This window comes from Neomonachus schauinslandi, chromosome 2 (assembly GCF_002201575.2).
Source record: "Neomonachus schauinslandi chromosome 2, ASM220157v2, whole genome shotgun sequence".
NCBI classification, from domain to species: domain Eukaryota; kingdom Metazoa; phylum Chordata; class Mammalia; order Carnivora; family Phocidae; genus Neomonachus; species Neomonachus schauinslandi.
In genome coordinates this window covers 61,460,682-61,486,874 of record NC_058404.1, presented here as the reverse complement: position 1 = coordinate 61,486,874, position 26,193 = coordinate 61,460,682, and the positions used below count along the sequence as shown (strand labels likewise).

The following is a 26,193-nucleotide window of genomic DNA, read 5'->3' as shown; positions in this document are numbered from 1 at the left end:
TACTCCTCCCTTGGATATTTTACTTCTTCCTTTATATCAGCCAAATTAACAGGCTTATTTAGAAGGTGTCCAACAAGCTGTGTCATACTCCTGACCTTTCAGGCCCCACTACCTTAAAGAACCCTTTCAGCTATAAGTCTCTGTTGGTACTTTTTTCAGGTCATGCTGTTCCTATTCCAGTTCCATCTGCTGACTCTGGCTATGTCATTTCGTCCTGTGAAACCAACATGCATCATACGTTTGACTTTTTGGACTATTTGTAGCCTGACAACAGTGCAGCTTTTATCATAAAGTTACTAAACAGGCTGACAAGTAAGGTAACAAACAGACCTTCCATGTCCCTTTACTGTCCATGGGCATCTGATAGTGTAAGCATTGGTATGGTCTCTTCAAAAATCTCAAAAAGGTTTCTGACTCTGCCTCCCTCACTTTAGCAAAGCAGTTTGGTCACTGAATTTTGCTGTCTCCAGAAAGGAAACTTACCCTCTCAGCGGGTCCCTTACTAATTAACAGGATGAAAAGAGGTTATAGATACCTTTTTCAGATATTCAGGCTTTTTCTTTCCTTCTTCTAATAGCAACCTCAGGCTGGCCTCGTTGCTGTACCCCTGCAGATGACAGCTTGTCCAAAGGGGACCTTGGAAATTCAAGCTTAATTCTGACTCAGCCACCTGGATTGTCTTGTTGGATTAACATGGTCCTGGATCACACTGCTCAGTAAGTCCCCTGACGGTAGTCCATGCAGCTAGAAGTTGGGAACACAATGTGTCTCTCTTTTACTTCCCTTGTCCCTGCTGGACTGGACTCCTATAGGTGAAATATTTACGTATAGAGTTTAGGGGTTGAGAGGAAGAAATGCGGCATTTTACTTTCTGTAATGGGGCACACTAATTTTGTGTTTATGGAGGGAGAGCAACAACCTCAGCACAAAGGGAGGGAACACCTTAGACCCTGAGAGAAATGGTGGAGGGAGAGAAATTAATGATCTTTTGTCTTTCAGAACCACCCTTATTTCTTTCCTCCTCAAGGAATGTGCCCTTGTATGGTTTTCCCAAAGGGTTGCATATGCTTAAACTTAACTGCTGGATTTTCCTTTCCCTAGACATTTCCTTCTCTACTCTGCTTCACCTAAATGAAAAGTCTATCAGAAAGATAAAGGAATGGCACCAGCTCCTGAACCTCCCAAGCAAAGCACCTGCCAATACCTCCCGAAATCTTTCTCATCTCCATTCTCAGTCATTCAGTGAGATGGCTCAATGCCACCAGTTGGTTGCTTCGAAAAATAGGACAGGTTGAACAGACTGCTTTCCAGCATCACTCCAAAAACAAGGAGTAGAATCAATTATTCTAATTCAATTGGAAAATCAAGCATTTTCCGGTGGGCTGGAAGGTCACATTTGATGTACTATCAACCTGTGTCCCCGGAAAAAATGTAGTTCTTACTTGCAGGTCACAGCAGTTTTAATAATATTTTGTTTCCAGGACACCATGTGCACTGCTGGGACAGTTCTCTTAAATGGAATCCAGGCATGAATATGCCTCCGTACAGAAAAGATGGTGATTTGCACTTCAGCAGTGGTCTAAGAGAACTTCACGTTTAGGAAGCAACACCGGTAGATCAGGTAGCTCCCAGGAAACTGACATCTCTCCTCAATGAATCTATACTTAGTGATTCAGTTCCAGGTGACAGTCTGGACTCATTTTTTATGAGCACCTTGCAGGAATTTCTTTCTATAACACGAAGTACCCGATCAGAAAGAATCTTAAGTGATCAATGATACCACATTGTTCCTAGAAGGCATTCAGGTCACCCTCAACTCAAGTGGGAGTCTGTGCAATCACTAAAGCATCCTGCTATACCCGGATTAGATCCTCAAGCCAAGTACAAAGACTAAGAGAGAAAATTGAGGCAAAAGCCACTTAGATTTCTAAGGTAAACCTTGATGATTTATGGGGCTTGTTCGGGTGGTTGGGCAAGGACCCCAGAGCAGGAAGGGAGACATTGTTGAGGCAAATATTGTATGTAGATTGGTTTCATTCTTCGGCTTGGAGCTTCCTTGCTGCTAGCCTTAAATAAATGCTGCATGAGACAAACTGAGTGGATCTGGTCCCAGCATCTGTTGATCATGTTAGTTGGAATGGTTGATGGAGTGGTGTATTTATAGGTAAATTCTCTGGAAGCCAAAAAGATGTGGAAATGAGAAATGGGGTATTGTTTGGAGGTAAGTCTCCATGGGTCGCTCATATTTCTGCATATCTTGCAATCAGAGGCCTAGGCTGTTTTGTTCTGTACAATCTTTTCAAGGATTTTTGTGTAGAAAATTTGGACAATATTTTCTCCTGAAGTACTTGTTTTGAAATTTTTAAAATTTTCTTTCAATATTTTAAGTGTATTTTTAAAATCCCATTAATCCTTTGAGATAATTTTTGTTGGTGTAATGATATAATATTTTAAACTTTTTTGGTCTGGTTAGATTTTATTTTATTAATCTGTCATTTCACTACAATGTGTCTAGATTTGAATTTCTTCTTGTTTATCTTATTTATCTTGTGCACATTGTACTTCCTGTATTGTGAATTCATGCCTTTCAACATTTCTAGAAAATGTTCAGTTTTTCTTTTACTATCCTTCTCCACCTTATTATTTCTGGTTTCTCCTTTTATATTTCAGAACAATTTTTTTATACCTTTTCATTCTACTTTCTATTCTTTATTTCCCTTTTTGGATCATTTTTCTGAAGTATTTTCTGAAATATGTGAGCTTTTTTTCTGAAATACACACAAACATATGTAATTACATATATAACAGTTTATTCTTGTTACATATATTTTCTGTTTTATACATATAGGTCTATATTCACATACACACATATACTGTAGGTCATTAATTCTCTTCATCTAATCTGATATTTAATCTATCCATTTAATTTTTTTTTAAAGATTTTATTTATTTATTTGACAGAGAGAGACACAGTGAGAGAGGGAACACAAGCAGGGGGAGTAGGAGAGGGAGAAGCAGGCTTCCCGTGGAGCAGGGAGCCCGATGCAGGGCTCGATCCCAGGACCTGGGATCATGACCTGAGCTGAAGGCAGACGCTTAACGGCTGAGCCACCCAGGCGCCCCATATCCATTTAATTTTAATTAAAAAGTTTTATTTTAATTGAATAAATTATATTTGGTTCTTTTACAAATTTAGTATTTTTTGAAATTATATTGGTTTTGTTTGTATATTTCAAAATCACTTTAAGTCTTTAAACATTTCACGCATTAAAAATATTTTACATAGTATTTGTATGTTTCAGTATACCTACTTGTTTGTCTAATGATTTTAGTATTTTATTTTTTTTATTTTTATTTTTTTAAGATTTTACTTATTTATTTGACAGAGAGAGACACAGCGAGAGAGGGAACACAAGCAGGGGGAGTGGGAGAGGGAGAAGCAGGCTCCCCACGGAGCAGGGAGCCCAATGTGGGGCTCGATCCCAGGACCCTGGGATCATGACCTGAGCCGAAAGCAGATGCTTAACGACTGAGCCACCCAGGCACCCCGATTTTAGTATTTTAGATATCTGAAACTTAAATATGGTTATGCTATTATTGTTTTTGGCATTGTTCACTCTTGCTCGTGTTGTCTTTTCTCATTTTGTTTATTAGTTTATTTCTGTTATATAAGCATGTCACTTCCATTTATAATATTTATTTACTTATGTGTGAGCAGAGTCTGCAAAATAAAATCCTTAGGAACTTGAATTACCAATACTTTTCTACAGAAAGAATTTATGTTGGGGTTCCAAATATCAAGAATACTGTCTACATGAAATCCCTTAAATTTTACTTCTTATACTGGAGCTTTCCTGACCTCTGCTTGGAGGTAGTGTAATCCAAAAACCCAGATGCATAAAGAACAGGTTCAAAGGTATAAATATTATACCATAATAATAGCCTTATTACCCAAGGCTACTTCAGAGAGAAATAGGCTACTTTTCATATTCTTAGTTCTCAATGACAGATACTTTCCGCTTTATTTTTACTGGGCGTATAGCTGTTTAGACGATCTTCTAATTCGTATACATCACAATATTTTCATGTAAAACCTACTGTAACATTCTTTTGCAAGGTGTTCATCTTCAAATTTCCTGATTCTAGCTATTGATAGTATTTTTTTTCCTCCTAGTTTCTATATTATAATTTCTTGCCTCCCAGTTTCAGTTTGCTTTTGTTTAATTGACTTGCTTCAGATGCAATAGCATATTTAATCCATTGCCAATTCACATAATAAGGCTAATTTCCTTGGTAGAGCACATTTAGGGTGGAGGGAAATTAAACGACATTACGACATACAGTGATCATAGAGTATTGTGGGAAAATACAAATTTGCCCATGTAGTCACTGAAAAGGATATGGCAGACACACACCATTGGATCGAAATCTTTTAGATTTAGATTTATTGATTATCAATATTTCAAAGACAAATGTGTGAAACAGACATAAATTTGCCAACTTTTCATCTTCCTAAGGTGTTAAAAATAATTAAATAAATTAGTAAAATTACAAAAAAACCTATAATATCACTTTTTTGTGAAAGGCCAATTTAGCACAGTCACTAACACAAAAATAAAAAGGTTATAATCTCAAAAACACATCAAAATATAAATTTAAAAGTTAGTTAAAACTTTATCCCACACTCACTGAATGGCAGCTACCAAGATATATAACTCAAGAGTCTTAAACAAGCCAAGCAAGTGTGCCTATGTCTACATTAAGGTTAAAGAAAGAGAGGTATAACATAATCAACAGAGCAATCTCCTGGAGAAAAAGGGGCACATATTTGGAGTATGGAGAGAGATTAGAGCACTAACATTCAAAAATACAGTGTGCTCGCTTAACTTCAACAAGTCACCTTCCAAAGATAATTATGGTATTAAAGTATATTGTAGTAGAAAATAAAAATGAAGTTAAATTTCTTCAATATAATACAAGTTGCAGAAAAATGATTTAGTGAGTTAAACAATTTAGAAGCAAGGCAAAAATGTCCATTGCCATAGCAATAACATATTGCATTATTTATAACTGAGAAGGTGGAAGAATTGTCTGAATATTTAACAATAGAAGCAGTTAGTTTGCTCTAACAATCCTTTTATAGACATGGCACATGGTTTTCATGTTTAAACCTAATTTTCTTAATTTTCCTTTTTCTTTTTGGAAAACAAAAATCATTCATCACTATAAATTATTTCCCTTACCTTTCTGTGTGCATTTAAATACACTAATAATATGAATGAGTATATATAAAATGCTAAATGCTCAACACTTTATATTCCATACATATAGAATATTCTGAGAAGAAAATAAATCCAGGATTGAAGAACAAAATAATTAGAATTTATTTTTACTCAATATTTTCCTTATGAAATTTCCTTATGAAAACTCAGTGATTATTTCTAAATAACTTGTTCATATTCAGCTGATTAAGAAATTATATTTCACCTTTATTTGGTAATGATATTTAACCCAAACATGTAATATTTACAGAAGAAGAACATATTAGTTAGTTTCTCCTGAATGAATATTTTTTTGGTTAACAAAATTACATTGGAAGTTCACCCTCAATTGACCTCCAGGGAAATAATTGATGTCCATAGCATGCTAAACACTGTACACTAATAAATGACTCCAAACTTCCTCATTTCTGTAAGCTGAGTTTTATGCTTACCACCACTTCACTTTTTTTGTTCCTAAAGTCTGTTCCAATAAGTTAATATCATAATTATATAATTTAACTAAATATGACTTAATATGCTTAAGTATCAGTGCATAATACAGGGTTGGGTTTCCCTGAAAACAATGTTGAATGTCTCAGATCCAATGAAGACGAATATTCTTTACAAAGTTCATATCTAAATAAACATGTACAAAAAAATTCTAAAAAACTGGGAATTGAGTTTTGTAAAAATTAAATAATATTCTACCCATGAGGTTATCTTTTAGACTCTTGCTCCATTTTAAGTGAAAATTTAGGAATTCACTTATTTCCCAACAACTGAAGACAACAGAGTTTGCATTTTGTGCTTCGATATATGCTGATGTGGTAAGAATGGGGAGTGTTGGAAGCCGGATCAATGTCGGGGAGTGTTGGAAGCCAAATCAATGTAAGGACGGGAAAGCTTTAGAACTCCCCACAAATACAGACATTTATCTCACAGAACATGGTATCCTATCAGGCACCTGCATACTGTGTAGAAGTTTGTACTAGATGTCTTATTGAGTTCCTTTCAAATCTGAGATTTTATGATAAAGTTCAGTCATATTATTTCCTCTAATGTTCAGTGGTCTATTAAGAGCTTCTCCCAGTCAATGATTCTGTTAACATGCTGTAGTTAGAATCTTGATCAAGTTGGCATACCTAAGCCGAAAATACAACCTAGCCTACACCGAAAAGCAGTTCAAATAGAAACAGTGTACATCTGTTTCTGAAGGTTGATCTTCCAACATAAAATTATCTCAGCTTAGACAAAGTATTCAGAGGAAGGTACAGGACAATTAAATACTAAATATTAATAGATGCAACACATCAAAATGGTGAGGTGTCAAGAAATTTGTTATCTTTTAAAATGTACAGAGGACTACTAGAATTAGCAACTATTATTAAGAGAAAGTAATAGAATACCTCAAATATGGACAAAATAAAGAAAAATAAGACATAACAGTAATATGTTGAAACAAAATGGGATTTTTTTCAAGATGCAACAAAAAGTAAATGCTTCCCCATTAATGTTATTGTTGGTCTAGTTTATTTAAAAAAATAAGAATTCAAAAAGTAATCTGTAGGGATGCAATAATCTGAAGGGATGCAACAGTGGTTCTCAACTATGCCCACACATAAAAATCACCCAAGGAGGTTTTAAAATTCAGATTCACAGGATCCCATCCCAAAACAATTTAAATAGCATGTCTGTAGCCAAAGTTGGAAGCTCCAGTATAAAATGGTTAAGCTTTCTACTTGCCTTCCCTCAAAACACACACACACACACAATTTCTTATAAACAGTGTTAGTTCCTAAAGAATTCACCAGTATTAAGCTCAATTGCCAAGCAGTGCATGAATAATATGAAAAAAAAAAAAGTTCAAAATCATCCAGTGTGTTGTCCCCAGGGAGTTTATATTATCAATGCCATGCTGAGTTCTAAAACACTAATACTATTTATTGACTTCTTCCCAGCAAATGTAATATCCAATTCACACCAGTCAGTGACAAATATATCCATGGTCTAATATGGATACTATATTGGAGAACAATTCCTAGTTCTTAATGAAGCAACACAATCAAAATAGACTTTGCCTGAAGTAAAGAAACCAAGACCTTTATCTTTTGTGTCAATTTCAGGAACAATTACCTCTCAAATAACCTTGAACAGACTTATATTTTTATTTTTCTGGCATTGCTGAATTTAAAAGAATTCAGAAAACATTTGTTCTTTAAAAAGAAAGATTAACTAGGATTCTATAAAAAGTGTCAATTGTTTTTCTTAACAGGTAAAAATCAGATGTTACAAAAATAGTTCTCACAAAAAAATCACAAAAGTCCCAATATTTTTCCAAGTAAATCAATTTTTTCACAGTCTTTCATCCTTTCCTTTGCCTTCTTGTGTATACATTTTAAAAATACTCTGCTGAGGATTTCTAGACAAGCTGACAAGTTCAGAGCTTGAACTCCAATAAAATAATTATTCCAAATTGGTCACACTGTGTAATGAGATGTACTTTCCAAAATTATATCTTAAGGCATTTGACTAAAGCCTTCCTTTGGATACCTTGTGATAACTTTTTTCTTACCCCATCCCTCAACTCCTGCACCTGTTATACTTTGTAATGACCTCATCTCCAATTAAGTTGTACAGTGGAAACATGATTTCTAATTTCCTCTCCATAAATTGAGCTGAAGGTAATGAGGAAACATTGTGGAGCTAAAATAGAACCTGAAGGAAGATTATTTGTAGTAGTAAAACAAACAAACAACTGTATATGCAAGGGAACCAAAATATAGAAAAATGTTAGGAAGACCAGGAGAGCAAGACTGGGCTTCCATCCTGGATGTAAGGTCCCACACTCTGGGCCGATAGTACCTGGCTTCTGGCCAGTATTTAACATATCAGGAATACTTAGCCTGAGGGATTGGAAACCTCAGGTAAGGAGTTTCAAGGACCATACTAAACCTAGAATTTGGAGTTCACCATTCCTGCGAATTCAAATGCCCATGAGTCCCCCAAAGCTGTTTAAATCTCCCCCTGTCAGAATTTGCTAAGCCTATTGACAAAGTTGAGTGAGCCAAGAGCCAAAATAAATATCTGTGACCCCTGCACCAATCTTCTGTTTTCATCTCTGGTAAGTAGATGCTAGAGAAATAATAAAATTACCATTTCAAGAAGGCATTTGTTTCTGTGGTCTTTGTTCTTGATCCAATATCTAAATAGCCTAGGGCAATACTTTGTTTTAGAGAAAAGGGAAAAAAAAATGATAAGGGCCTTATTTTGAATTTCCAATCTTATAAACTTTTAAAAAAGTATTATTAAGGATTGTTTAATATAAGTTCTTATTGGGCTAAGATCTCCATTTAGTTTGCATTGTTTTATACAGCTCAGCCTCACTGCTCTAAGATTAGTATTGGTGGTCTAAAGTGGAAAACTCACCAAGTTAAATTAGAATCAGTAGAAATGAGGATGGTGATTTGGGATTTACTAAAAGTTCATATTCATTTGAACCACGTACTTTCCACATCTTTTTTGTCAAGGCATGCATTGAAAGTGATACATATGCAAAGAAATATTAAAATAATAATGCAATGGTTTATTATTCAATGGATTACTCAGAATGGTTACAATTCAATGGATTACTTAGAATGGCTTTATTAACAGTATTCATAAAACCATATGATTTGTAAGTTGGGGGCTCTTCGAGGATGCTTAGTACAAAGAAGAAGGGGGAAACCCCATGGAATTGGAAATATATGTGAATTAATCTACTTATGATAGGTATATTTAATCTTGGGTGGGAATATGATTGCATTTCTCCAAAATCATCAAACAAAGCCTCCTGTCTGGTTCCAAAAGGAAGAAATCACTCATGATTATGTTTGTGTTCTGTGAAAATAAATTCGAACAGAACTGATCACCTACTAGGAACATCCTTAAGAGACCCCCAAACAAACAGGTGGTAGACTAACGTTAGCACGCTCCCAGGGACACTCTGGACACAAACATACTAGTACCTCCAGCACATACACTTCTAATGTTGAGAAAGACAGGCTTATCCTAGCTAGATGCCAGTAAAAATTACAGTCTCTCCCTTGATTCAACCTGTTCAGCAATGAATGTACAATCTTAATTGAGTACAATTAAGTACAATTAAGATTAAAATTTGCTTGCCATGTAGCTCTACCCACCAATTTGAATATTACAATCTGCAACCTTTGTCGTCATTGAATAAATCAGTATCATGATTTACACATTATCATGTAGGATTTGATAATGTGAGATAGATTTATTCTCCCTTGTGCCAAAAGCATGAATTTTCTTAACTGTCAAAGCTGAGATTCTGGACCATGGTAAATTCATCAAGATCAAGGTTATATTGAAATGACCAGTAACAGTCTCCATTCTCTCCAAGCAATACACACCTTTAAAACCTCAGCAAATTATCACATCGCAGCTTCACCAAGATAACACAGTACTTAGCACCAAATAAATACTATGCATATATTTATTGACTGGATGAATCTATCTTATCATTGCAGTGCTATTGTTAAGATTAGTGATTATAAGTGCAAGTGTAGCTTGTGAGGACATATTTACTAGGAGAAGGGATGGTTCATAAAGAGGTATCTACAAAACAAAATGTTCAGGTAACTAAAATTTTTTGGAACTCCCCTTGCAGTAAGGAAACTCAGATATGAACTGAAGTAAAGTTATTTTGTAGTTTTCATGTATTCTATTTAATGTGAATATTCATCTAGTTCCTTAGTAAGATATTAATATGTTTAATAAAAGGGAAAGGTCTCAATGGGGACAGAGTACAATATGTTACATTATCTTTTAAAAAAAATATAATTTTTAAAAATCTAATTTCATAAATTTATCTGGCCCCAAAATTTCATGTAAGAGCTTGTGAGACTACATTCCTTCCTGTCACATAATCAAAGAAAATTTATCAATGTCTTATTAGGTAAAGTTCTTAAAAATCTATATAACTGAATAATATGGGACACCAAAAAAAGAGGCAGAATAATGTAGAGGAGAGAATAGAGACACAAAATCAGAGATGGCAACACATCTTGATTTCAATGTCAGTAAATATGTGACATTTGCTATATCTTTCTGATCTTTGGTTTTTTCATTTGTTAAAAGGAATTTTTGGAGGCTTTTTAGTAATACTATAGGAAATAACATGAGATAAAAGAAGTAATGATAATGACAGATGGTAGCTGCTATTGCTGTTATAATGATAATAATTGTTAACATTATGCTATGACATGGTTACATTTCTGACCTCTTTCATAGCAGCAACAAAGAAAATGTTGCTTTTAACTGTTCAGAGTGTTCACAACTTTAGTATTTCAAATTTTAAAAATTCTGATATAAGAGAAACCAATACACATTAAATGAGATTCCAAACCAGTGAGATTATTTGCATTGTTTTAAAAGCTAAATAAATTATTTGGATGACTACATGGGAGAACTAATAATTTTATTCATTTAATAGTAAATACACATTACATGTTTCATACGATGACTAAATTGTCTTTACCTGAGAAGAGTAGGTATGACCATCTGAACCACACACAGGGTTGGTATAGACCACTGGGCACTGCTTGCAGGTGGATGATATGGGACCCCTCCGTTGCTTATGACCTACTCCTGCATCTTTCATGCTGTTAAAACAACAACAATAACCATACTTAGTGAATTTTTTAAAATACATAAATTGATATTAATGCCATGCCTTTTCTTTATGTCATTCCAACTCTTGAAGGCAAATTATAAACAGTAAACTCCATGCTCATTTTCAATGCATTAATCAATATGGTATTCTTCATTATAATCTTTTATTTCATATATCAAGATATTCCCATAATAAAATAAGAATATATTATTTTGAAATATTCTGCTGGTCACATAGTTATGTTTAATGATACAGATTTTTTGTTTTAATTTGTAGCTGTGATGTATTTTTGATAATCCCCGAAACAGAAGCAACAATTGCTTGGCAATAAAGAACTATTCCATTAAGAAGAGTAACTGAAAAGAACACCTAATTCCCCAGGTATACCCAATGTACCTGAAAATAAGAGAAGCTTATTTTGAGAGAAAACAGCAATAAAGAACTTTTCCAGCAATGACTAAAATTTAGAAAGCCAAATTAGTAGGTTTAGTGATAGCCAGCCCTCTTTTTATTGTGTAGAAATAACTCAAATAGATCCATTTTGAGGCTTTGATCTAGAATAACTTGGGAAAACCCATTCTTTTCTGTTACCTACACTTAGAATTATTTGTTTTTCCACTTTGATTAAACTGCTTATTGCTCTGCCTATTTAGGTGAACGGTTTACATACAGAGGGTAAAGTGCTAAAAAATAAGAAGCAAAATAATAGGGAATCTATTCAAAAACATTTAATATTTAGAAATTCTTTAATAAATCAGTACTCATTCATTAAAATTGTTTGTAGAGAGAGTAATTTGATGTGTCTACTGTGATGAGAAAAGATGTTTTACTAGAAACATTTGCTTCTATTTGCTTTTCATTTTTTTCATGAATAAGTCAAACCTACAAAAAAGATCCTGAAATACTATTAAGAAATATAGTAATATTTTTATTATAGGGGAAGAAGTTCAAACTGTGTTTGAAATTTTAATAAAATTTGGAGGGACATTGAGAAAAAGGTTTTTTATTCTCTCTTCTTCTCCCCCCAACCCTGCTTCTCTCAAAAATTTTTCATGAAACTATCATAGCTCTTAACACTTCTTTTAATGTCAATTTTGTAAATTTTGCCCAAAGACTACTTTAAAATTTTGTCTGGCCACAGAGTTCATGTCATAAGAATAAAATGGGAAAAATAACCATGCTGCTATTACTAATTAAATAACTGGCACAAAATTCTAATGGGAATTAAAACAATAATTGGAAAACTTGGAACATTACTCTATAACACTTCAGACTTATAAATTGCAGAAATGGAGAGCAGAGGGAAATAAAAAATATATATATTCTATTTGCATTGTTCTTTCACATTGTATAATCAAAAAAGGCATAAAATTATGCAATCAGATACCTTAGGAGAAATTATTACCAAGTTCAGTTTCCTCATCAATAGAAAGTATTTTATTAGAAAGTATTAGAAAGCATTTTATTAGAAGAAGCTGTATGCTTTGGGATATATATATATATATATATATATACCATATATATATATACCATATTTATATAAAACAACCACTTTAGTTATCCTTATTCTCTTCAAAGCCAACATTGCTTTCCAATTCCTAAAGTCCACCAATAAAAATGGTATTTTTTATTTAGACTTCATCCTAGTTAAAATTTGCTGAAGTATCATCAACATTATAAACATTATAATATTGCATATATTTATTTGTACCAGCATTTTGAATGAGTTGATGCCAAACTATACCATGTCCCAAACCAGTATTTACTTATGTTTATTTTTAAATAAATGCATTAGATGAGGGTAAGCTAACCAATATTCATATTTTAATATATACTATTTATACCATAACACCTGGAGAATGAACTGTGAATCATGAACATTTTATTATATTCCGTAAATCCAAAAGAAAGCGCTTAGCGTTTTGTCATCATAAGATAGTCTTTATAGAATAGACTTTACACTTAACAAAATAGTCTAGAAAATTTGAGCCTAAATTTGAAATCTGAAATTCTAAATATTACAGTTTTTATGTGTTCTTAAATCATCTCAGACTGATGTAATTTACACATGAAGAAAATTAATTATTTCGTTTTCTGTAGAAAGACAACTTACATTTAAGCACATAAAGGGCAATATAGAATATACTTTTTCTAGCCACGTATTCATGTTAGAATCAAGGTATAAATACAAATGAATTTTTAGAAATCTTATTTGACAAAACAAATACTTCTACAAATTCATAAGTTGATTAACAATGTACTAACTGGAGTCACCAGGTATACACAAATAAGACATGTGCTTTCTTTATTTCAAAAATCAAAACATCTATAATTGAAAAAATAAAAGAGTTACATGTGAAAGCAAAATAAACAGTATAACATGGTAGACACTGGAGGAAAAATAAACTATCATTAACAGAGGCTTTAGGATTCTGAGTAATGCTGATCATTTCTAAAAGCAGGAGTTGGGCAAGGCTTTGCAAATATCTTGCTGCCCCTTAACACTTCTCATTGCCCCACCTGTCAACTAGCTCTATGTGGTATCTCTACTCATTCCATTCACCATGGAAGACATTTTTGCATCCCAGAGTCTATTTCATCAAAGTTATCATGTGATTCAGAATTTGTTTGATTTGGTATCAGGAATGCTCCTCAGAATTAACATTACTCACAATCTTGTCTATTAAAATACTTGTCTTGCTCTTAGGAAAATTAGTGAAGTAGATGAGGTTATAACTGAAAATGTCTAAGGTTTAATTTAATACCTATGTAGTTTATGTAATACATAAACATATATAATTACATGTAGTGGAGATTTTCTTTTTTTGTTTGATTTTTAATTACATTTTGAAGGTCCTATTTAAGGAAGAACAATTGTGCTTCTAAGTGAGAGACAGTCAAGGAAGTCCAAGATGGGCAAAGTGAAGGGCTTAGGAAAAGGCAGAGCTGGCTCAGGCTATCAGAATTGAGTGTCTGGCATTTGTGGCAGGAGGAATGACAGGTAAGAAACTAGCATAAGCAAAAGCATCACTAGGCATATTATTCTGAGTATTCTAAATGTAAAAGATTGTTAACCTTTGAAAGTAAGTCTAATTTTTTGATATACCAAAAGCCATTAGCAGTTAATTATTTTGAATTATTATCAAAGGGGGCAATAAAATTTCCCCCCTTAATGAAGTACAAAATTCAAGCTGGCTGCAAAATTCTGAAATTATTTAGAAACCACTCTTCCAATAGGAACTCTGCTAGAATAAACTTCTCAAAGGTCTACCTTTAAGAGAACTATTTTTCAAAACTACATACTTCAATTTTGAAGACTTGAGTTAAAAATTTATTTACTGACTTACAGTGGCAACCTATATATGGTCATAATCCTTTCCCTTAAAGAGCAAAAAAAAATTGTATTTTTGAAGCCAAAGAATTGAAGCAATTAAATGATAATCTATGACAAAGTCAAGGATTTTTCTCAAAATCTTCTTATTTAAATATTCCACCTTTCAGGCACTAAGTTAGCTTCATACCAATATGCCTGTTATTATGTTTCTAGGAGGTAGAAAATTAAACTACTCAAAAGAATTTATACTATTGCTAGGGCTCCTTTACATGACTTATTTTGAGGCAGTTGCGTTGTAGCATCTTCTTATTACCTGAGCTGTCTCCTGTGCTCCTGATGTATCTTTCACTCTGGTCTTCAGGGTTAATACTGAAGCAGCAGTCACACATGAAAGCTCAACAGTCCCTTATTTTTCTAATAACTACAATGTTAATTACTGCTACATCTATTTATTTAATTATGGTCTATTTGGTTTTCTGTTTAGTTAATCATGTTGTGCATTTTAACAATATAATTTGAGTACCATGTCCATGTTTTAAGATTTACATTGATTTTGGAAAGAGCACAAAGATGTTACCGAAATGGTTAGCAGGAAAAAAAAAAATCTCATTCCAGTTTGATTTAATTTTTATACATGACCATGTCATTAATCAGTCTTGACAAGTCAGTAACCTCCCTGGGTCTTAATTTCTTCCCTTATACAATGCTAGGCTTCATCAGTTTGGATCATTTGATCCTGAGCATTCCATGAGTCTATAAATCTTTAATAAAATTACTTATACAAAGATACTCAAAAATTAGAAACACAGACAGTGCATACATGCCATATGTTATGATTTTAGAACTTGACAGTGTTACCAAGTGAAACAAATATATCATTATGGTGTGAAGGATGATGTTGAGTGGGGCAAGAGACAGATTGGAATGCTAAAGGTGCAAACTTCAGCTATCTCAAGGTAGCAAACGAAAGGAGGAAGCCCAGTCTTGTGATAACTAGTGAAAGAGGGAAGATACAATATGGCTTTGCTTAAAGAGACATAATTACTATGGAGGTATACCTAAGAATTAAATAATATTTGTATTATAATATCAAACAGCATCATCAATAAACCATAAAAATAAAAAATATATATTTATACTACAAATAATTATATATTTTTCTAAAAGTCAGGTTTTTAAATCTGACATCACACATAATAAATTCTCATTTCTTTAGGCCATAAATATGCAAACAGAAAAAAAGTCAATTTATTAATTATATATTTACCTTAGGAGGGGAATCATTCATATATAAGACTTAATTCCTTAAGTGTATTTGCTTCTTTCTATGTGCACTTATATTAACTTTGCTTCAACAAAAGAATTTTATTTTAATCTGATAAAACAACATTCAAGTGAACACAGATATTCTGTGAATATCCCAGCTGAGGACAGCCTGATGTGATGTACTTCTTGTCTGGTTAATACACCTAACATTTCAGCTCTGGTAAGCGCTGTGAATTGTGCAAGACTGTTGAATCTCAGATCTGTACCTCTGAAACAAATAATGCAATATATGTTAAGGAAAAAAAAAAAGAAGAAGAAGAAGGTAGCGGGAGGGGAAGAATGAAGCGGGGGAAATCGGAGGGGTAGACGAACCATGAGAGACGATGGACTCTGAAAAACAAACTGAGGGTTCTAGAGGGGGGGGGTGGGAGGATGGGTTAGCCTGGTGGTGGGTATTGAGGAGGGCACATTCTGCATGGAGCACTGGGTGTTATGCACAAACAATGAATCATGGAACACTTCATCTAAAACTAATGATGTAATGTATGGGGATTAACCTAAGAATAAAAAAAAATTAAAACTCAGACATTCAAAAAAAAAAAAAACAACTAATGATGTGATGTATGGTGATAAACATAACAATAAAAAATAAAGAGAAAAAAATTAAAAAAAAATACACCTAACATTTCAATTCCTTTGGGCAGTCAGCTTTTCAAGTTCTGCCAGACTTGTGGAAGAATTCTTTCTTAAGACACAACTAACAACTTATGATTCATTTCCTATTGGCCGTAACACTTCAAGAAACAAGGCTGCTCTTATTACTTTTTTTTGCCATGGGTCTTAGAAAAAGACAGATGGTATTAGCAAGGTGCAGGAAATTATCTTTTGGGGCAAAAGTTCAAAAGCCTTATACAGAACTTATTAAAACTGTAGTAGCCACTATTTGCTTCCCATGATTTTTGTACTGTGATGACAGTAGTCTAAGCAATGAATCAAGGCATAAACAATCAATTTTAATTTTAAGTAAAAAGACATATTCTACAAATACAAAACAAACATTTATTTATATTGGAAACATTATTAACTATAGCTACTAAACTACAAATATTAAAAATAAATTGGCATAATTTATTCTGCAATATGAACAGAAACTCTACTTGTTCCTTATATATTACAAAGAACTAAGATTCATAGAAAAGGCTCACTTGTAGATGTATTTCAAAATTCAATAATAGGAGTAATTAATAAAATGTATCTTTAAAAACTATTCTAAGCATAAATTGAACGCATTCTAAAGATTGATTGTAGTAATAGATTCTTATCATGAACTGTATTTACCAAGTCAACTTAAATCATACAGTACTGTTGCCAGGAAATAAAAGTAATTAGTGATTTAGGAAGCATATTTTTTTACAGAGTAATAAAATTGAACATCAGAATTTAGACTTTAAAGAGATGTGGATAATTTATAATGTTCCACACTTTCTTTGATCAAATGTTAAAATAATATTGTAGAGTTATATTGCTACTTAAGTAGAATACAATTTAAGTGAGGTCTATTTCAATAACCAGTATATTTGAATGTAGGTTTTGCTAACACAATAAGCCAATTAGTGAGGCTAATTTTCTGTCAAAGAATGTTTCCCTGACCTTATTTTAAAGCTATGTTATCATTGTGAGATTTGAATCATGGACAAGTTATGATAATTGAATGATACAGTCCATCAAGTAAATAATTTTTTCATTAAACAGTGAGCATATTTACAATTATTAAAGACATCAATGAATAACTTCAAATTTCAATATAGACATTACTATAAATGACACTTATAATCTCTTTCTCAGTCTGATCCCCAATGGACTGAATGAGTAATAAAGGTTTAAAATGTATAAAATGTAGATGATGCCAAATTCAGTTTGTAGTCCTTACTGTTTCCACATAATTAATTTCAAACATTATTTTAATTACTAAAGCCCTCTTTATTTAGCTTTGGGAAAGTATATTCAACTGCAAAGGATGTTGACTGTGTAAAATTTAGTCATTGATGGAGTTATTATGGATTAGAAATGTCCATAAATCTACTTCCAGCAAAATACAGACCAACAGATTGAGAATTCATGATCTTAAATATGATAAACCAATTATCTAATTAACAAGTATGTATAAATGTATTCATTGGAAGAAGAACTGGAAAGTTGCTTTTTGTTTTCAAGCCAATAAAATTTCATCAAACAATATTTTAGGAACTGAGTCAAGTATTTACACAAATTAAAGTTTAGATTTTCATGTGTGTTGATAGTCTATTACGTGCTAGACTCATATATTGCAGTAATATATATTATTTTAGCAATCATATACAATATGTGTTATTTTTTAAATTCTGAAGCTAGAAATAGAGAGGTGGAGGGAGCTTAATTATCTTGCTCAAATTTCTAGTGCTTATAATTACAGATATGGACTTCAAGTGTTCAATTTTTTACTTTATCACTAATGTTTTCCTTGCTATAATGTATATATAAAGTTTTAAATGTCATGGAAAACCACATCCCGTATTTCATAAATTTCTATATCTGTTTTACTTAACAGGTGAAAAATGACAATTACTTCAAATTTTACTTAAAAAAGGATCTACACCAATATGTGTTGTCTAGAGTACATATCTGGCTGATTAAAACTGAAATTTATATAGAGTGCAATAAATAATATATCACCATACATGTGATTCTGATTTAGGGAATCAATACAAATATTAATTTACTAATACATGAATTGGTTCTATTTAATTTGCATAGACAGGTGTAATTTCATTCCAGACATGAGAATGTTTATGAAGTCTAGCTTCCTATATTTAAAATAATAATTCAGAAATTCTTTGTTTTTTCAATTATTAATGTTCATAAACAAAGTGAGCTTTTAAACATTAACTAATTATTACTTTAACATGAAATAGTTCTACAATGCCTACACCGAGCAAAGTCTGAACTAAGATTTAGTTCACAAGAAGGGGTGACTCTTAAAGATCAAGGAGATTTTATATTTGGAAAGAACATATTCACATTTTTAAAATAACAATGGCAGATATGCAACTTAAAAAGAGAAAAATATCTACTAAAATAAAATGACTAATAATACAACATTTACCAAGAGACATGAGAAAATAGTCTGTGTGATCAAATATGTCTTTTTTTGTTCTTTTTAATTTGTTTTTGAGTATAGTTGAAACACAATGTTACATTAGTTTCAGTTGTACAACATAGTGATTCAATATGTTTCTACATTATGCTATACTCACTGCAAGTGTAGCTACCATGTGTCAACATATAACACTACTACAGTATCATTGACTGAATTCCCTATGTTGTGCCCTTTATTCCTATCACTTATTCATTCCATAATGGGAAGCCTGTGTCTTCCACTTCTCTTCACCCATTTTGCCCATCTCCCCACCTTCCTTCTTTCTGGCAACCATCAGTTTGTTCTTCATATTAAAAAAGGTCAGACTCTGTTTTTTCTTTGTTTGCATATCCATTTGTTTTGGGTTTTAGATTCCATGTATGAGTGAAATCATATAGTATTTGTCTTTCTCAGTCCACCTTAATTCACTTAGATTCTCCAGATCTGTCCATGTTGTTGCAAAAGGCAAGATTTCATCCTTCCTATGGCTGCATAATATTCCATTACATATGGCAAGATTTCATTCTTTTTTGTGGCTGACCAGTATTCCTATACATATAAGCCATATTTTCCTTATCCATTCTTCTATGGATACATTGCTTGCATATCTTGGCTATTGTAAATAATGCTGCAATAAACATACGGGTGCATACACCTTTTTAAATTAGTGTTTTTATTTTCTTTGGGTAAATAATTCATAGTGTAATTACTGGATCATATGGTATTTCTATTTTTAATTTTTTGGGGAACCTCCATACTGTTTTCCATAGTAGTTGCACCAATTTACATTTCTACCAACTAGGCACAAGGGTTCCTTTTTCTCCACATTCTCACCAATACTTGTTATTTCTTCTCCACCTTCTCACCAAGACTTGTTATGTCTTTTTGATTCCATGCCCATGAATTGGAAGAATTAATATTGTTAAAATGCCCTTACTACCCAAAGCATCTACAGATCCAATGCAATCCCTATCAAAATACCAACAGCATTTTTCACAGGACTAGAACAAATAATACTAAAATTTGGATGGAACCACTCGAGACCTGAAATAGCCAAGGCAATCTTGAAAAAGAATAACAAGGCTGGAGCTATCACAATTCCAGATTTCAAGAAATACTACAAAACTATAGTAATCACAACAGTATGGTACTGGCACAGAAATAGATATGTGGGTCAATGGAACAGAATAGAAGGCCCAGACATAAACCCACACTTATATGGTCAATGAATCCATGTCAAAGGAAGCAAGAATATACATTCAAGAAAAGACAATTTTTTCAATAAATAGTGCTGGGAAAACTGGATAACTACATACAAAAGAATGAAACTGGACCACTTTCTGACACCATACACAAAAATAAACTCAAAATGGATAAGAGACATAAATATGAGACTTGAAGCCATAAAAATCCTAGAAGAGAACATAGTAATTTCTCAGACTTTGGTCATAACCACATTTTTCTAGATATATCTTCTGAGGCAAGGGAAACAAAAGCAAAAATAAACTATTGAGACTACATCAAAACAGTAAGCTTCTTCAGAGCAAAGGAAACCATCAACAAAACAAAAAGGCAGCTTGCTGAATGGGAGAAGGTATTTGCAAATGACATATCCACTAAATGGTTAAAATCCAAAATACATAAAGAACTTATGCAACTCAACACTAAAATGTGTCTCGATTATGAAAAATTCTTTTGATTTTGTTTTGTTTTTCTAAACAGAAGGAAATATTTTTAGCTACTCTTCAACAAATAGACCTGACAGATTTGCAGAAGCTTTCAACAATTAAATACCACATTTTATTTAAGAAACCAGTCCCTAAAGTTCATTCAAAGTTCAAGGAAGGAAAACAGTTTTTACTTCATGTGTTGTCTTTATGAAAGTCATTGCTATTGACCTCCGCTTTGCTTACTGCTTCATTGGAAAAGGAAAGTTAGAGAAGTAAGAAAGGAGAAAGAAGCTACCATGTTGTGCTTGAGTCTGATTTATAGGCTGAGAGAAAGGTTAAGAGTACAAAACCTTCACTGTGCATCAGCTCTCACATTAGCTCTTACTTTTCAAGTAAGCTAATTAATAAAATTAAAAAGAAAGTTGGGGCTATGGACTCTAAGAAACAAACTGAGGGTTCTAGACGGGAGAGGGGTGGGGGGAGGGGTTAGCCTGGTGATGGGTATTAAAGAGGGCACGTACTGCATGGAGCACTGGGTGTTATATGCAAACAATGAATCACGGAACACTACATCAAAAACTAATGATATAATGTATGGTGATTAACATAACATAATAAAAAATTTAAAAAAAAGAAAGTTGGGAGTTTTTGACTCCATAGTATTTTTCTCTCTACCAGGTTTTATTCAATTCCTGTCCTGAAAGCATATACTTCTTTTTTTTTTTTTTTTTGAAAACATATACTTCTAAGCAAGTGTTGACTCCTTCTGATGTAATAAGGAATAGAATCAGATATGCCAGACAAGGACATTTTCTTCAAGCAACGTCTCAACAATGTGTACAATATCTAAAATGTTATCAGAAAGACCTTTTAGTTTTATTATTCTTATTTAAAATATGTTATTAGTTACAGTTACAGCTACTGACCACGTCCTAGGAACTGAATTAGGCATTATTACAACCCTATCACTAGCTCACCTGATAACCTGTCATCTTCTAACCCATAAATAGTAGCTACGCACCCTTCTAAATATTGTTTATTGATTTTCTCATGAATATACCCGATAATGTGTCCAGAAAGTATTTTACAATCTGACGGTACCAGGTGGGTGAGTCATTGAATGCATAGAGCTCACAATGTGTTTGGAGACAAAAAGATGAGCATAGCTGGCAGTAAGGATTTTCCTATAGTCCAACAAGTAATAAGGATAATTTAGAGCTTATATGGCCAACTTCTTACTCATGTTTGAGGTCATAAAATATTTTATGACTCTCTAAGCACACTTTTACCACCTCTTTGGTATCCTATGTACTCCCTTTGTAACTTATACCTTTTATTTACTTATCAATTATATTCTAACAGCCATCCATATTCTTATCTTTCTCATTTAACCCAGAATTACTTATTCTCCTCTAGTTCTGAAACTCTATTTTGCCCCCATGACATCTGCAAACCATCAGGAGACATACTTATGCCTGATATCTACTCCTATCCTACTTCTGCTATTTCTTCTATCTCTGAGTTTGGGAGACAAGGAGCCAGTTTTAGCAAAGGCCTACATTTTGTGGCCTAAAAATACTTTTAACTTCTGTTGAGTCCCTCCATTCACAAGCGAGCAATTGAGCAGAAACAGAGATCATCCCAATCACAGCATGGGATTGTATATAAATCAAATTTAAGCACAGCATCCTCTGGAGTCACCATACCAAGCATTTCGACCTATGTGCTATTTGCTTACTCACGTTCCTGATTTTCTTTTGGTTAGATCATGCTTCCAGAAATAGTGTTTCCAAAATTTGAGGATGTATTTGCTTCCTAAGTTTGCTGGAACACATTACCAAAAACTTTCTGGTTTAAAACAACAGAAGTTTAGGGACCCTGGGTAGCTCAGTCATTAAGCATCTGCCTTCGGCTCAGGTCATGATCCCGGGGTCCTGGGATCGAGTCCCCCATCTGGCTCCCTGCTCAGCAGGAAGCCTGCTTCTCCCTCTCCCACTCTCCCTGCTTGTGTTCCCTCTCTCGCTCTCTCTCTGTCAAATAAATAAATAAAATATTTAAAAACAAACAAACAAAACAACAACAAAAAAACCCAGAAGTTTAATCTCTCATAGTTATGGATGTCAAAAGTCCAAAATCAGTTTCCCTGGACTAAAATCAAGACACTGGCAGAACTAAATTTCTTGGGAAGCTCTAGGTGATGGCTGTCATTCCTTGCCTTGTGACCCATCTCTCTCTCTGCTCCATCTTCACACTGTCTTGCTCCCCCCACCCCCTTTGTGTCTGTGTCAAAACTCCCTCTGTCTCTCTTTTAAAAGGACACATTATGATTGCATTTAAGGTCCACTCCAACAACCCAAGATGACCTCCTCCTCTCAAGATCTTTAATTTAATCACACTTTTTGCCATATAAGGTAATATTCATTCTTTTGTCACATAAGGTAATACTCACAGATTCTGGAAATTAGGATGTGGACATATCTTTGGGACAACCATTCAGCATATTATGGAAAGGATACTTAGAAGAAGAGAGATTTTATCTTTCTCACAAGAAAGGAGCTATAGTAATGAAGTCTCTGGTTTGGAGAGAGGTCTTACTCAATCCTATGTAGAAATCTACAGTGAGAGCGTATTTTGTCCTACAATTACTCTAATGAGCCCCTGTACATCTAAAAGAGGAACGTATGGTCCATGGCAATATCTTGGGACTTACGTATTGTCCTTCAGCTATTATAAGGCTGTGCTACTCTGCAAGTATGTGCTTAGTCTCAACCATAGAAACACAGCCAGATCTCACTTTTTCTTCCATCAGGAGAGAACAGTTCTGGGCTTCCCAATCCATGTACTTTAAACTCCTCTTATGTCTCAGTGCATTATACCATCTTACTTGACTATTTTTAGGGAAACTGAGTGTTAGAGTTGTGAAGAGTGGAAAAATGATAAAGTTGCCATTTTTATGGATGAACAATAAAAACAACAATCATATCAATGTACCTCATCTGACCCTCAATTTGGTAGAAGAACAAGTGATAAAGGCAATGGGGACTTCTTTTAGTTCTTTGGCATTTAAGAGTAGTGGTCACTGGGGGCAAGTTGAAAGATAATAGTAGGTAGATGGACTAAATGTCATGTGATAGGGAAAAATATAGTCTCCATGGCATCCAGTGTTTACAGGAGAGAAGCCTTTACATTATACCATGAATCTAGTTCAGAAAGTGTGCTCCATAGGCTTTGTTCTATGTTCCAGATGATTTTCCATTTTTGTGTTCTGCTTATCTTTTCCAAAATTTTCCACAAGCTTTCTTCCCTCTCCACGAATCTTTTCACCTTTTAAACACAACTTCTCATTCTTCCTCCGGTGTGCTTCCCTGAGATTGGCACAAAGTAAGTACTCAGTAAGTATCACTGAAAGGGTAAGTAAAGGAAAGCAAACAAAAAGAAAGCAAAAAAGCAGGAGGAAGGAGGGAGGATGGGAGGGAGGAGGAGAGGGAGGGCAGGGCTCCCTGGTTGACCACAAAGGATGGTTCCTATTTTCTTATCTTAGCTCAATGTCTACTTAAGAAGCAGAAATTCTATAGCTTTATTGTCTTACTAGTTAAACTTGTTATATATAATTTGTAAAGTAAGTCCTTGTTAAAAGTCATTATGGCTGGCTATATTAAAAGCCAGTGAATTTGAATAGAATAAAATAATAGAATTGGCTCTGAATTCAAACAAGAGTCTTATTTTTCCTAACAATTATTCTACGCTATAGCATAAAGAAACATGACAAGGGCATTTTATATTATTTTCCGCAGCAACTTCAGTCTATCAAGGACTTTTTTTTAACATGCTCTCCATTACTCATGTAGGAAGTAAGCATCAGGAAATGAACAACTTGGCTCTTCACAACTGTATGAAGAAGTGATTTATACAGGCGTCTTCTTTTCAACGATTCTTTGACTCTTAAAAACATGGTGAATTTATTGCCTTTTTTTGCTTCTCTCAACTTTTTAGACTAGAATCTATTTAATCTATAATCTCATGCTAATTTTCTTTGAAAAATACTTTGCCACAGTCTCTCTTGCCCTGACAGTTTTTTTTTTTTTTCCCTTTGACCATTTAAAGGCAATAAAACATGTAGTAGACAAAGAGCACTCTATATTTCCCAAGTCCCCCATTAGCACTGCCTGCAAGAAGTAGAATGCTGGCTAATGATTTATCATGTTTACTGCTAAAATACTGACCAAAGGCTGGGGAGTGGAATTGCTGGGCTGAATAAAATGTTAGTGAATCCTTAGCTGTGGGATCACAAGGCTAAGTTAAGAAGCTCTCCTGAAAGTTGGCCAGTGTCTTTCTATATTGAAGAGATGTTTAAATGGGTAACCTAATCTACTGCAATGCAGCTGTAGACTTTATTTTTTTATTTTGTTAAGATTTTATTTATTTATTTGAGAGAGAGAGAGAGAGAGCAAGGGGAGGGGCAGAGGGAGAGGGAAAGAGAGAATCCCAAGGAGACTCCCTGCTGAGTGCAGAGCCTGCCACTGCATGGAGCTCAATCTCAACACCCAGAGATTAGGACCTGAGCCAAAACCAAGAGTTGGATGCTCAACTGACTGAATCTCCAGGTGCCCCATAGCTGTAGACTAGATCAAATAATATTTGTGTACTCTGTGTTTCTTGTGGAAGTTTATTTTCTTGGGTTTGTGTTTGCTTATTTTGCTTATAGTGGTTTGATAAAAATCAAACTTGAATTATTTAGGATTTGGGTGCAAATAGTCAAAGAAGCCTTTGACTTATTTTAATCCTTTTGGTATATTATCCAAACATCCAAGTTTAGGTAAAGAAGTATGCCATGGATTGTAGCATGGCAGATTGGCAAGCACTGGGGTTTTATGCTGAAGCCCCAACATGGGATAAGTATTAATTTATTTATATTTTGTTCTTTGCATATATGTCCTTTGGTGAAAATTTTCAGTATTCCTGAATTCCTTTAATCACTTCCCAATGACAGACCAAATATACCCTTATAGTAATCCTGTCCCACAAACTTCATGGATATAAATATAGATCCATGTTTATGTACTACTACGGCTTTTGTAGAAAAAGGAACTCTATAAACTTGCTTACAGTTAAGAGTCTTGTCCCTACATCAACAGAAGGAAGACAGCCTCCCCTCACCAAGGAATACTCCTCTTGGTTTCATATGTATATAATATACTAATTTTTATTGTGTCATACCACTGAATTTGAGGGTAAAGCTGTTAAACATAATATAACCATAAATAATAGATATTTAAAAGAATATATACACATTAATATCTAAAACACATCTCATTTTAACATAGTAAAAAAGAAAAGGATAGAAAGTAATTCCTAGTCTCCTCAATTTCAAGTCAGACATCAATTCCACCATTCTAAGTACAATTTATTTTTATTTATTTGTTTGTTTGTTTATTTATTTATTTAAAGATTTCATTCATTTATTTTTCAGAGAGACAGAGAGTGCACAAGCAGGGGAAGAAGCAGGCTCCCCACTGAGCAAGGAGCCCGACTCGGGACTCGATCCCAGGATCCTGGGATCATGACGTGAGCTGAAGGCAGACACTTAATCGACTGAGCCACTCAGGCATCCCTCTAAGGACAATTTATTTTTAAAAAATAATTATTAACTTCTTTACGTTCCCCAAGTATAGAACTGCAATCTTGGACTTAAAAGTGTGAAGAAATAAAGAAAGCAGAAATACCATTCTCAGTAAAATATATGTTGAAGTCAATATTATGCTTGTGAATTTCTTAATATGCAAGATGAGAGTTTAGAAATCCATTCTATTTTA

The 26,193-nt window shown here is 33.6% G+C and overlaps 1 protein-coding gene across 4 annotated transcripts in view; it reads right to left on the bottom strand.

The window, feature by feature from the left end:
• The window catches only part of SPOCK3 (SPARC (osteonectin), cwcv and kazal like domains proteoglycan 3), a 479,792-nt gene that overhangs the window by 173,254 nt on the left and 280,345 nt on the right, over positions 1–26,193 (bottom strand). For 3 of the 4 annotated variants that reach the window (XM_021698836.1, XM_021698837.1, XM_021698838.1), the window contains one exon: positions 10,801–10,924. The exons of the other annotated variant lie outside the window; for it this stretch is intronic. In XM_021698836.1, the coding sequence (XP_021554511.1) occupies positions 10,801–10,924 (124 nt within the window). The remainder of the gene's footprint in view (positions 1–10,800; positions 10,925–26,193) is intronic. 4 annotated transcript variants of the gene reach the window in all.